The sequence below is a fragment of the Squalius cephalus genome (genome assembly GCF_949319135.1).
Source record: "Squalius cephalus genome assembly, chromosome: 4".
Taxonomy (NCBI): Eukaryota; Metazoa; Chordata; class Actinopteri; order Cypriniformes; family Leuciscidae; genus Squalius; species Squalius cephalus.
In genome coordinates this window covers 8,478,888-8,493,243 of record NC_137125.1, presented here as the reverse complement: position 1 = coordinate 8,493,243, position 14,356 = coordinate 8,478,888, and the positions used below count along the sequence as shown (strand labels likewise).

Here is a 14,356-nt window from a genome sequence, read left to right as displayed (position 1 = left end):
CCTCTTTAACCCTCTGGAGTCTGAGCTGTTTTCTGGGCCCTGGAGGTGTTCTGACATGCTCTGACATTTGTGCTTTTTTCAGTTATTTATAAACATGCTAATGGCAAAGGTGTAAATTCACTCTATATAGCACAAACAGGGCTACCAAAATATCTGATCAACATGCATGTATATGTTTGAATTTTTAAGAGAATAATGTTTATGCGTGGTTATTGGAAAAAATAAAAATGAAAGTTGCAGAAATAAGACCACAAAACACATACTAAATATGTGTAAATAAGACTTTTGACTAATGAATTTTGTAGCTTCGAGTTCTGGCTTCAAAATGATGTGAAAATCATCCTGCCTTATCGTTCTCGTAAAACAGTACATTGATTTGAACTTTCTAAAACAGTTTTTTTGTCAGAAGAGGTTTATGCATGGGAGGGGTGGCCCATCAATATTAATGGCCCAATGGCCCATCAATATTAATGAGATTCAGACCAGGGGTGTGACATACACTCTTCCAGTGGCTTATGGGCCATCAAGTGCCTGAACAAAGAAGAGGAGATTCAAAGGTTTTGTTTTTCAATCTGTTTTATTGTAATTCCTCTATGTGGAGGAACTAAATGTTCTAAATTTGCTCTAAGCAAATCAAATGTGAGCAAAATAAATTAATCAGTCTGCTATAAACAAAGCAATTGTGAGCGATAAACAAAAGTAAAGGCAGGTATCTCACAGTAAATTCCTGTGTTGTGGCACAGAGTTGAGACAGCACTTTCTGAAAAAAATTGTTTATATACACTCATGGGCGAATGTGAGTCTACAGGGCTCAGTTGCGGTCCAGTTTCTCGTGCAGGACGGAATCGCACAGTCTGTGGAACCATGTCAACATCAGTCTCTGTTTTCCATGCCAGAGTGGACTGCCTGTTGCTTGCCTGCTGGTTAGCCTTGGCTCTCTTCGGGACAGGTGCTTAGACAAGTTCATTGTCACATCTGTAAAAAACAAAACAAAACACACTGTGAGCATACTGATAACACAATCAAAGACACTGTATTATTATCATTATCGATCACTAATGGCCATGGATAAAAAAAGACAACAGTTTTTGTAATATCACACAAGAATATGTACTTTTATATTATGATGATGTAAACAATTATATTTCATCTGTAAATATTATGTCTGTGGACTTACTCGGGAAGATTCTCCATCATACGGAGAACTGAACTGCGTGCCCCTTTGTGAGTGTGCTGGAGAAGGAGAGCTAGCTGCAGCCATATTCCTAAAAAACAACAACAACAAAAAATATTTAGCATACATTATCCAAAGTAAACTGATGGGCAATTAATTGTTATGGACGCACAATCTATGTATATATCTGTTGATGGTCCATAGGACAGAGAAATATCACAGCGTCGCCGCGAGTATCTGTTGATGAGCCATAAAGACCGCACGCATTTAGTGATGCACGCAATGAACGGATCGTTCGCGAACGACACATCACTACATTTCAAACAGTCCTAGGCGGGATCAATTCGCTCTTCAAAATGCTGCCATTTGTCGTCCGAGTCTTCATCTTCCTCTGAGGAAAAGGTGCATTCTTCCTCGCTGTCCAGAATCATCTGAAGGGCGGAGAAGCCGGAGAAGCGTGCCATACTCAAAACGCGATGAACTATCAGTAAGTCTGATGAAGAAACTGTGTTTTTATGGCATTGATCGGGGGGCGTATGCGATGCATACTAGATCACCTAACTATTTACATGTGAATCGCGCCGGGGGCGGGGCGGCCGCAGCTCATTTAGAGATAATGAAGGGAGAAGGAAAAACGGTACCTCTCCTTGCTTTCAAACGGATTACATGAGTTGAAAACATTTGTTTTTATATAAATTACTTCATTTAAAAGAAGAGATTTCAAGCTTCATAAAGACATATATCACGTGTCTGTGTGAGAAGTATTCGCTGAGTTATGATTCATTTTCGGACGCGTTTCAGAATGGACTACACGGACAGAGAGAAGGCAGAACTCGCTTCGTGTTTATTTTTCTTTATTTGGCGAAAAGCACAACACTTTGTTTTTATTGTGAGTATACACAAAAATAATACACATTTAACAGAATCGATTGATGTATGAAACTCCTATGGAAAATCAAAGTCAACAAAGTATTTATGAGTTTCTTTTACACTGATAAAAAAAAAGCGAGCTGGTATCGCCGGCGATACCGCCGACCTCAGGGGGTTAAGAAAGAGAGGAGCCAAAAGCAAAGCAAATGCACTTTAAAACTCTGAGGGCCCTATCTTGCACCCAGCGCAATTGACTTTGTACACCGACGCATCATCACGTATCATTCCTATTTTGCACCCGCACACAGCGGACTTTTCCCTCCACAGAAGCACGTTGGTAAACTAAGAAATACACTTGCGCTCCCCGTGGCGGTTCAGCGCAAAGAGGAGGCGTGTTCCGGCGCAAACGTTCCCTCGTGCTATTTTACAGGTTTAGAAAACAATTCCGCCACTGACTGAAAAAAACTAGTTTAAAGTCAGTGGCGCGTTGCGCATGTTATTCATATGCTATTTTAAGGCCGCATGCTTGGCCATAAACAATGTAGAGTGTGCACAACGCGCATACACTTTAATTCTCTCATCTACACAGAAGCAGCAGTTTTAATTTTTGCAAATCATACATTATTACGATAGATAGATAGATAGATAGTTTATTATAAAAGCATACATAATAGGCATAAATCTAGCTTACACATTTACCCAAATTATCATACGCCTGTTTAACCGAAGATAATTTGGGTGGGTTTCTCCATCCCCAACCTCCCTGACGAGAGCGTTGCTCTCCTTGGCTGTGAACCGCTCCTGGTGCGCGCCTGGCAAATCCGCCGTTATAATAGGAATCCGCTTTAGAACAAGTGCGCCTGCTCTTAAAGGGAATGTGAGATGTCGCTCTGATTGGTTTATTTCACGTTACGCCCAAACCACAGCTATGAATAATGAAGCTACTTCAGACCAACCCATTTTAGATTTGCGTCGGGCGCAAGAGTCATTTATCCCGCCGGTATAATAGCAACAGCGCCCAAGACCCGCCCACAAAGTTACTTGCGTTTTGCGCTTGATACTTGCGTTTCAGATCGTTAAAATAGGGCCCTGAATGGAGTTTATCCATCTAGAGAATGTTTAAGATGTCGAGTTGGTCTTGATGTGAACTGTTGCTCCTTTTGTGTTGATCAGATTGAAACCACAGAACATCTGCTTTATGACTGTAAATTTGCTTATACCTTTTGGGAGGATTTGCATCACTGGATATTTCCTAAATTTGAAGATTTACCTGTACTAACAAAGGAAAATGTAATTTTTTGTGGTTTTCTGAGAGATGAAACGCATGACTTGGCAGTTAACACATGTATTCGTGCTGCTGTTAAACTAAATAGAAAAATTATGAACTTAAATTAAACAATATCGCAACATTGACAAATACATTATTTGATCTGTTTTTACAATTTAATTCAGGGTGATTTAGCCTACATTTAATTAGAGCGAGATTTTCACCCTTTCCTTGTCCTTTCCTCATTGAAGCGCTCACATGGTAGCTAAACATGTTTGAGTAGATCCTCTGTACCTCTCGGTTTCATATGGATTACATGATCAGGCTTTAGACATAGCCGATTTCGTATCGTGACTGAGCTAAACGATGAACGATGTAGGCTACTCTACTCTTATCTTTATGACCGAAAAACTACAGAGTAGCCTATTAAGTTATTTTAGCTGTTAAGAGAAAAATAAATCCAAATGAACGCGCCGCCGCGTTTGTCGAACACTAATTCAACATGCCAACATGTTTCAATAAAACCTGGCTTTAGAACAATGCATAGCGCCACTCGTCGTGGTGTGCCAAAACACTTAATTATAAACTTAAATATTTCTTTCAAAACAATCTCAAAATGCTCTGTGACATTTTGAAAAGCCGTGCATGCATTACGGCCACTGGAACCATGAACATTTAAACGTGCCTGTTGCATATCTTTATTTTATATATTTTATGGTCTATTGAATTAGCATTGATATATATATATATATATATATATATATATATATATATAATTTTTTTTTTAACAGAACTACTTCTGAAATTACGATTGGAATTATTATAGGCTACAGATGTAAAGTCATTGTATCATATTTGTACATTAGTGTAAAATGGAAATGCATGGTAATTTTATAAATATAAGCAAAAAACTATGGTGTAACAGAGTTGTAGAACTAGACAAATCTCTCTGCATCAATAATAGGCTATAAAATGCATTAATACGCTAATATAAAAATTACAGTAGTCCAAGTTCGTTCGGGATTTGAACCCGTGTCATCTAAATGATCGACATGTAAATTCTACCACTCGGCCATGACTGGACTCGTTGTGAAATGCCCAAACGTTCCAATGTGTGTTCGTTTGTCGAACTCTCATTCAACATGCCAGAATAAAACCTGACTTTAGAACAATGCATAGCGCCACTCGTCGTGGTGTGCCAAAACACTTAATTATAAACTTCAACATTTCATTCAAAACAATCTCAAAACGCTTTGTGACATTTTGAAAAGCTGTGTATGCATTACGGCCACTGGAACCACGAACGTGACAGAATACTGGTTCTGATTTTATTGTTTGTCGTTTAAACGTGCCTGTTGCATATCTTTATTTTATATATTTCATATAGTCTATTGAATTAGCATTTTTTTAACAGAACTGCTTTTGAAATTATGATTGGAATTATTATAGGCTACAGAAGTAAAGTCATTGTATAATATTTTTTCCTTAGTGTAAAATGGAAATGCATGGTAATTTTATTTTATAAATATAAGCAAAAAACTATGGTGTAACAGAGTTTTAAAACTAGACAAATCTCTCTGCATCAATAATAGGCTATAAAATGCATTAATAGGCTAATATAAAAATTACAGTAGTCCAAGCTGGTTCGGGATATCGGGATTTGAACCCGTGTCATCTAAATGATCGAAACGTACGTTCTACCACTCGGCCATGGCTTTACTCCTTGCGAAATGCCCAAACGTTCCAATGTGTGTTCGCTCACACGAACGAAAAGCGCTCTTCATTTGTCTCATTCCTCAATAGAATAGTAGTCTACAAATAATCAGCTTCATTGCACACAATTTACTTTTGTTTGTTATTTTTGGTATTTAATTTGTTTTTGTGTTTTTTTTTTTTTTTTTTATCGCACTGCTCCCCGGGGAATAGGCTTGTCGCCCACCGACGTCTAGGCCTACAATATGAAATACAGGTTATATTGTTATCGTCTCTTTTTAACTTGTTATTCTATTTTTCTGGCCTTATAAAATGTTCTATTCTGTTTACCATTGTAGCGACAATGACTGACATGCGGTCATATGCTGTTCAAATTAGTGAATCCTTGTCTCCAAACAGATCCTTCATTGTCTCCTTAGACAACAGTCTGTTCATGGTGCCTCTTAAGTCTACCATGGACTGTCAAAATTGCAATCTGTTGTTCCCCAGAGGGACATTTGAGTCTCAAAGGAAACCCTGTTTTTAAGAATCCCCTCTAAAACCCCCCAGAGCTCAGCGTGGACCCCCAGTGATTTTATAGCCACGCAGCAATTTGCCAGCGCCGGTTTGGCTGGTGTTTCCCCCAACCTCACAGGCTCGTGACATTCCACGCACACACACACACACACTCGTGGACTTTCAAACAGAAACCCACCACAGGAAAAAGACTTTTCACCAATAAAGTCGCTTTTAAATGTACTAAAATATATCCCTTTTTGTGTTAAGAAGTGTGTAAACCATAGGAAAGCATATATGTCCTATTGTAACATTAATAGAACTAAAATGCCTATACTAATGCATAATAATGTATCTGTGCATTGCTACAACGTCTATATTCTATTTTTTTTTATATCTCTGTAATCCTCTCCATCTCACGGAGACGAATCTTGACTGCAAAGTACAATAATATGCATTTGTTCCAGGAAATATCATATTTCTAAGTATGAATCCTTTCCCTCATAAGACATATGGTAAAAGGGGGCGTGTTTTTCTTTACACAAAGAGACTTCTCCCGCGTCAGATCAGAAGATCTGATTCGCTGTCGTTCCAAAGAGAAGGCGTAAACAGATGTCTTTAAAAAGCAAGAGACCCTGTTTCCTCTCTCTCTTCTCTCATCGACCCCGCTGATCCCACTTCCTCGCTTCTCCGGTCCCTGACCTCCTCCTCCTTCTCCACGTGCAGCGCTGCTCCAGCTGGACAGGCCTTGCCTTGGCCTCTGGGACACATGGCCCGCGTCATGTAAAAGCCTGCCGTCGCTGCAACAAAGACTTTAAACCTCTCCCATCCCGGGAGATGAATCTTATTTTCCGGTAACGTTAAATTCAAGTGAGCCTTTACATCGTCTTGCGAAACGACCCAGAAGACGAAGCCAGACGCAAACCAGCCGGACACGCGCACACGCGCGCCTCTTTAATAGCATCGCACTGAAAGAGTACAACAGCTCGCAAGTATCTCTCAAATCTAAACGCTGAACTCCTGGTGTCTATCTTGTAGGTCTGTGAATTAAGTTACCCTCTATCTCTTATCTCTTTCTTTCTTTCTTTCTTTCTTTCATTTCATTCTGATCATGTTATGTTTTATGTTATTGTTTGGTTAAGTGTTTGTTTGTTTATTGTTCGCATTTTTACGTACGTTTATGGTTGTAGCTCATTTAATCTCTAGTTTTACATTTATTAAAATCCATGGAATACTTTTCACTGTCTCTGTATAAAGCCTACCTTATAAGTCAATGAATCTAAAAGATCTAAGCTACAAGCTCGATATTAGACTACATTCAGTAGTTTTAATTAATAAACTCAGAAAGTTTAATGTTCGTGGCCAGAACATAAACTTTATTGGAGTTTGTAAATAGATACCCCTTCTTAACTGTGATAATCTTAAATTTATTCGCGGGACGAATGATGGATGACCAGACCAGTTACAGAACAAGGTAATCTCGATAATTGATAAAGAAAATGTACATGCGATTTCTGAATTATTATGACCATGAGTTATGAATATTAATATTTACAAAATTCCCTATATCCTTGAGCTAATTCACATTTACCCAGAGTCGTATACGCTACACCATAGTTGTAGTATTTCATCCTTACTGTTAATTGACATTTACCCCACTTACGGCAATTGAAAAAAAAATGCAGCAATTGCTGCTGTTTTGCACAATATCCCTTTGCGCCACCTGGCGGTCATGTCGCGAATGACTTTGAAATGTGACTGGTTTATTTTTGCCGCGCCGGCTGGCGCAGCGGTAATAGGCATTCTGGTTGGTTACCATCTGTAGTACTGGCAACTTATGCTGACAGGAATGGCATGGTGTGACTTTGTCATTTGTGCCCAAGAAGACATGCTAGTCCAACGTATGACTTTTAGGTACTGGGCATAACATTTATTTGACAGAATAAAAACATTTTATGCATACATTTGTCAATCGTGCTTCATGTGCAAATGTATTTGCAATAGGTGGTTTACAATAGATCATCTATTTGGCCCAAGCCTTGACCAGTGGCTTGTTCTGGTAATTCGACTGAAGGCAGGCTACTGCAAAAAGCTGGCTGATACTCCTAGCTATAATCAGAGGGATGATGGAATCAAACTATTCTCAGCCACGCAATGTCCTGAGTAGCTAAAACCTCTTCACGAGACAGCTGAGAGTTCTTCCCCAGGTGGTCTGTGTACTTTACCCAGTACTAAATCATCAACCGTAAAGCCCTTGTCAACCATTACAGCCATGTCTTTATCTAGTAAAGGGATGATTCCAGACTGCTTCAACAGTTCTTTATCACTAGCAGAGCCCGAGTACAGTGCTGACACAAAGGTGACGCACCAATCATTCCCTTTACTGTGCTGTGAGATTTGTACTGGGAGGACATCTCACTCTGCTAAAGCAGTGAGGAAGGGGTTTGACATTTTAGTTCAGTGCAGTCTACTATCATCACCTGTGTGTCAGAGTACCTTTTGAACACACTCGGCATCATGGCACGGACTGCATCAGGGGACATCCACATGCCCACAGCACCCAAAACTGTACAGGAAATTAGTCCAGGCTCTAATTGTTCTACTAACAGCTGACTGATGAATTTTGAAGCAGTCCGCTAGATCCTTCTCCTCCAGACCCAGAGACAGATAGACCAAAAAGAGGAACAACTCATCAACCAGCGGTAGACAACGCCTCTGTTGGTAGACAAGTAGTAATTGACTAGTTGTACATTGTACAAGACAAAAGTGTTTGTTACTGCATTAGATTAGATTCAACTTTATTGTCATTGTGCAGAGTACAAGTACAAAGACAACGAAATGCAGTTTGCATCTAACCAGAAGTGCAAAAAAAAAAAAGCAGAAAAGTGCATTGTGAATAAATATATATATATATATAATAAATATGGCTAAGTAATATGAGCAATGTATGAACAACATGTACATTATAATAGTATGCTAACTATTATAATGTTAGCATATATTTAGTGTACTAACAGAATATATTATAAGAAAAACAGAATAAATATGGATATTCAGTATGAACCATATAGACAGATATGTACAGTATGTCCAGCTACAGTGCTTAGCATGAACAGTGAACACACCCATACTAAAGTTGTCTAAAAGGAGGAATAAAAGATCATCTTTTGGATGGATCCATGAAATAACAGGCCTTTAAAAATAACAATCTCTATGGGAATGTAACTGTCTAAGTTACGTATTTCAGAAATGCACAAATTCAAAATCACACAGTTAGCTAAAAATGTATGTAGATACAATGATATCATTGAAGTAATGAATACTTGTTTATTAACAAATGATTATGAGATTTAGACAATTGTGGCATTGTTGCGTGTTGATTCACTTTTACAGTGTTTTGACCAACATTAATGAAGGACTGTGTGTGTGTGTGTGTGTGTGTGTGTGTGTGTGTGTGTGTGTGTGTGTGTGTGTGTTTTTTGAGTGTTTCATACATCAGGTAGGCTATGAATGTATATTTCATAGATCAGGTTTTTATAGCTCATATATGATATTCAATGATAATTAACAGATTAAAAGCCACCAAAAGCCTGTTGTGTCATATTTGTCATTTACATTAACATGAAACATGTAAGTAAATAAATAAATAAACTAACAAACAAATAAATTATACATGATGTATATTAATTAATGAATACTTTATATATACAAACATTAAAATCAACAATAAAAATGCAAAAACTTAATGTATGACAATTAACATTAATATCAAATGTAATTAACATTAATTAATAAAGTATAATAATTAATGTATCATATATATAAAACATTAAAATGAACAATTTTTTTTTTAAATTAATGTTGAATAATAATTAACATTAATATGAACGAATAAATGTAATAATTAATGTAAATCATATTTAGGCCTACAAACATTAAAATAATAAAAAATAAACAAAATTGAAAGTCATGTTTTAAAAAAATAATGAAATTGTATTATTTGTGTGCTAATAAGATGGAAAATAGCAGAAAATAGAGTCTTAAAATCAATTTTGACCTCTTCCAGCACTCATACCAGTTCAATACGCTCATTTGAATGAGGTGAATTCGCATGTGTAAAAACAATTGAATTGACTGAACGGTTTGCATTGATTTAAACACTTTACATGCATAAAAACACAAACCTTTCGGCAGCTGAATCACAACAGACGCAGGAGCGCGGCGCAGCCTGATGACATCACACACCCAGACCAAAATAAAAGTCCTGTTCACATGATGCTGTTTTTCTTTTCCATCCCAGAAAATATTAATAACTGGCAATGAAAGAGTGTGAGATTCTGTCTAATAGGCAAAACTGTAATGTTTGGGTGGAGAAACCATTTATACCAGATATTACAGTATTGATATGCAAATAGCTACAAATGTTGTTAACAAGTTAAATATACATGTTAAATCAGTGTATGAATATATAAAGAAAAGTTCATATTGTGTGTCATTGTGGGATTGGCAATATGACCAAAATCATACTTCAAGATAAGACATTTTATCAATAACAGCAGGTCTGTAATTCAGTTCTGTTCAGGAGGAGGTTTATTTAAAGTAAACTGGATTATATTACAATAATTGATCAAGTGTTTACAGTATGTACAGTTTCTATAGAGAATCATGAGATCCTTCATTCACACAGGAATTGATCAACAAACTGTGATATTGATTCATTGTCTTGAATATGTCTTATTTTCACAGCAATAGAGAGACAAAATAAAAGAGAGAAAACAAAGATAATAATAAAAAGATAAAGATCAATCCAGAAACCCCCAGTAACAGGCAGTGTTGGGAAAGTTCACTTTCTACATTAACTAGTTCAAAGTTCAGTTCACAAATTTTAAAATGAACTAGTTCAGTTCATAGGTCATTTTTGAAAATTTTGAACTAAGTTCACAGTTCAAAAAATGAACTAGTTCATAGTTCTTTTTTTCCATGTTGCTGCGAGATATTTTTCAAAATTATTACCACAGCCCATATAGAACCACAGACAATTATTTTATCAGTTTTAACACTGAAGCTATGCATCAGATTTTCCCAATCCTCACCGACCTTGTCATAAAACTCGTTTAAATGATCATACGATGCCTCCTTGCTGCTTTTTGATTTGATTTGTAACGTAAACGTGATGAGTCGTTCATGAACAATCCATTCATTGCGTCTGTCACGTGACAAATAAACGAAAGACTCAGAAGGTAAAGTAATATGTTCCCTGTAAACCATTTTTGACTGGATTATAATGATTCCTTAATTCAGAATATGAACAATATTGCGTAGGTGGATGTGTTCTGGGAATTTGCCAGTTAATAGCATAACATTTAAAGCCCTTTAAATGAACGAAATGACTCGAAAAAGATTTGTTCATTTTGATGAACGAGATCGAACAAGAGAGTCAGTAGACACTGGTGGCTGGTGTTGCCAGATTGGGTGTTTTTTCCGCTACATATTAAGGCCGGTTTAAGGTGTGTTTTAGCCGGGTTTTCGCCTGGAAGGCTCTATAGAAATCTGGCACTCTATTGAACGAAGTTAAACTGAGAGAGCGTGGCGTTCTGGCGCACAGACACCAGAATGAACAAGTTCACTGTAACGTTCATCAGGCAGTAATACAGTACGTTCCGTTCACGTTCGCCCAAAATATGAACGAGTTCATGAACAGTACACAATATATTACAGCAGAAGCGTCTTTAATAATACACACATAACCCAAAGCAGAGGAATCATGTTTTGAACAGATCCGAGAAGTTCAGATAAAACATCTCTGAATGTCTTAAACTGAGTTTAGAGTTGAAAGTCTAGTTTTGCTCGTATCATCCAGACATGTTTCAGTGAGTCTCATTGTGTCTCATATTTCCTCTCTCTTCTCTGTGTATCATTGTCTGTTTCTCTTTATTTCACTGACAGAAGTTCAGCTGTGTTATTAATGTAATGAAGAGACAATAAGAGACTCTAGAACATCTCACTGTCACTGATTTATCATGCAGCTCAAAGCATTATGGGTAGAAGCTCTCATCAGTCTATTCTCATTCATCAACGCAGTTTCACTGATGATTCAGCAGAATAAAGCCCAAACCCAGGATAGAGTGTGTGTGTGAATGTGGTCTGGACTGTGTGTATGAAGCTCAGTGTGTTTCTGTCAGAGACGCTGTAGAAGGACAGAGTTCCTGCACTGTGATCCACATACACTCCTATTCTCCTCACTCCTATTCTCCTGATGAAAGACTCTACAGGGAGTTCAGTCTCTATGTTATTGTGCCTGAATGAGTAACTGTCAGAAAAGCAGATCAAACTCCAGGACTGATCATTATATCCAAACCGACACTCATTACCCCGTCCCTTCCTGCTGATGCTCTTATATGACACTGATATAAACACACGTCCACTCCACTCAATCTCCCAGTAACAGCGTCCACACACACTCTCTCTACACAACACCTGACGCTCATAATCAAATCTGTCTGGATGATCAGGATACAACTGCTCTGTGTCAGTGCGAGTAATCTCTCTGTTCTCCTCAGACAGAAGGAGGTGTGTATTCACTGTGTTCAGATCCAGAGTGAACTGATGAGAATCTGATAGAGAGAAAACACATCAGTGAATTACAGAAACTTTCTATCTTGAGTCTTCATTTCAGATCTGACTAGTTCATTTAGGATTGTAAGCAACCAATGATAATAAAGCACTAAAGAAATATCATTCTGTAACAGCTTTTGTCCTGAATGAGGTTCTGACTGAAATCGCCATGGTTACCAAACAGAAAACATAGGATTCCTGTGTTCAAATATTTCTGTAATCAGGAATTATGAAACTGTCTGATCTTTTACAGTTTTTTTAATTGCTTTGCCACAATTTTCACAAGCAAGTTTTACATTTTCAAAACACTTCGTACTAATATCACAACAGATCATCAGAAGTGTGTGTGTGTGAAAGAGAGAGAGAGAGAGAGAGAGAGAGAGAGAGAGAGAGAGAGCATGTTTAACACACACAATCACACAGTAATCATGTTCACTGTTTATATAGTGTGTGTGTGTGTGTGTGTGTGTGTGTGTGTGTGTGTGTGTGTAGACGTACATTTTCGTAGTCCTGCTGTAACCCTGATCTCTCCTCCATGATCCACACTACAAAACACACAGTGACAGGATTGATTTCTTTTCTTTTGGATGATAGAATGATACACTGTCAATTCCTGTGACTATCATAGTATAGTCATGGTGCGTTCAAGTCATCTCGTAAAGATCGTATTTAAGAGTTGAACACACATGAACGCCACCACAATATCGTAAATACGAGTGGGAAACTCAGGATTTTCTTTAAGCCCTGATATTTAGTTGTGGGTGTGTCAGTGAGAAACATGGTGGAATACCACAATACTTAAAGGTATTTAGCAGTGATATTGTCAGGCTTTTCTATTTACAGCGAAGTAAGCTAATTGCCTACACAGAATATGATAGCATTATAATATAACAATGTAATATGTAACGACAAAGTTTGCAGTGGCTTTATAAATTAATTAAAAACATAAAAACACTAGAAATAGCGTTTAAGAACCTTGCTGTATTTTTGTGTAATTAATTAGAGAAAGTACACTGCCATTTTACTCCGAGGAAAGTGACTTGAACGCAGTGCCGTCGTAAACAAAAACTTCCCAGGAGGACTTGAACGCACCATCATCTCCAGTCATGCCCTTCTTTGGATTTAAGGTTTACACAAGCCAGAACTTATTCTAAACAATGGAGATTTAGTTCACATTTACATTCTGAAAACAACTTCAAATATTTCCTCACATCTCATTTAAATATATATATATTGAAATAAATTACAATATTTCTATTAGTAGCATCACACTGTGGGAGGCCTTCAAAACCTATATCCATGGACTAATAATTGCATGTGTGTCAGTTGAGGAGATCTGAGAATGTCAGGATGGCAGAAAAGTTAATATTTAACTTTCTAAACTGCACCTCCAATATTCTCTGACCCCTTCACCCACAATTTATAAAAAACGTCTCCAATTTCATTCAAAGTGTAGCTTACTTCTAACTCACAAAGTTGAAAAGCAATTGTTGAGCGTTAGGCAGCATTTTTCTTTTTTTTTTTGGTGAAAAAGCTGGCAAATCACTTGCTTTTTCAATCTCGAAGTGTCCGTGCATCTAGACTGGTCCCTAAAATTCATCAGAATGTAACTCAAAATTGTGGAATGGCCCAAAAATTTTGATCAACTAATATTCCCCTGCGTTAACGATGTCTCCACAAATGATTTGGACTGTGTCTACCACAGAAGTACAAGAGGCAATTCATTCACTTCAGAATGGCAAATCTCCTGGCCCTGATGGCTTTACCATTGTATTTTATATGTGAATAATAAAGTGAATAATTTATTTTTGTAGGAAAATCATGGAAATGGTTTGGGATTAATATCCTGTTGTTTGTTATATTTTCTTTGTCTTTGTGGGTTTTGGTTGTTCTGCTGTTGTAGGCTGTCAGGACCTCTGAAATAACTGAAATCATTTTGTAAAGTGATATGGAACTGTAATGCAGTCAAGACCTGCGTAGAACTACTTTACCTGTGCGTTTACTGTAAATAACTGCACACCTTATAATGTTCGTCAGCCAATCAGAATGAAGCATTCAACAGCTCGTAGCATAACTAGAGCTAATCCTCTGTAAATTCTCAATAAGAACTTTTGTAAATGTAGTAATGTGAGTAATAAGTGAAGATTGAAATGCTGTTTTTGGAGTTGTTTAATCAACTCTTCATGCTCTACATCAGTGGTCTCAAACCGGTTCCACGGAGG

General features: G+C 37.4%; 1 protein-coding gene across 2 annotated transcripts in view; it reads right to left on the bottom strand.

Annotated features, from left to right (window-relative positions):
* Positions 1-9,973: 9,973 nt before the first annotated feature.
* The window catches only part of LOC307157240 (NLR family CARD domain-containing protein 3-like), a 41,000-nt gene continuing 36,617 nt past the window's right edge, over positions 9,974-14,356 (bottom strand). Inside the window, exons 8-9 of one of the 2 annotated variants that reach the window (XM_079869096.1) lie at positions 12,633-12,679; positions 9,974-12,133 (exon numbers count right to left, since the gene is read on the bottom strand). In XM_079869096.1, the coding sequence (XP_079725222.1) occupies positions 11,592-12,133; positions 12,633-12,679 (589 nt within the window). In that variant the 3' untranslated portion in view covers positions 9,974-11,591. Of the gene's footprint in view, positions 12,134-12,632; positions 12,680-13,648; positions 14,323-14,356 lie in introns of those variants that run through there. The other variant, XM_079869097.1, reaches the window with a different exon arrangement.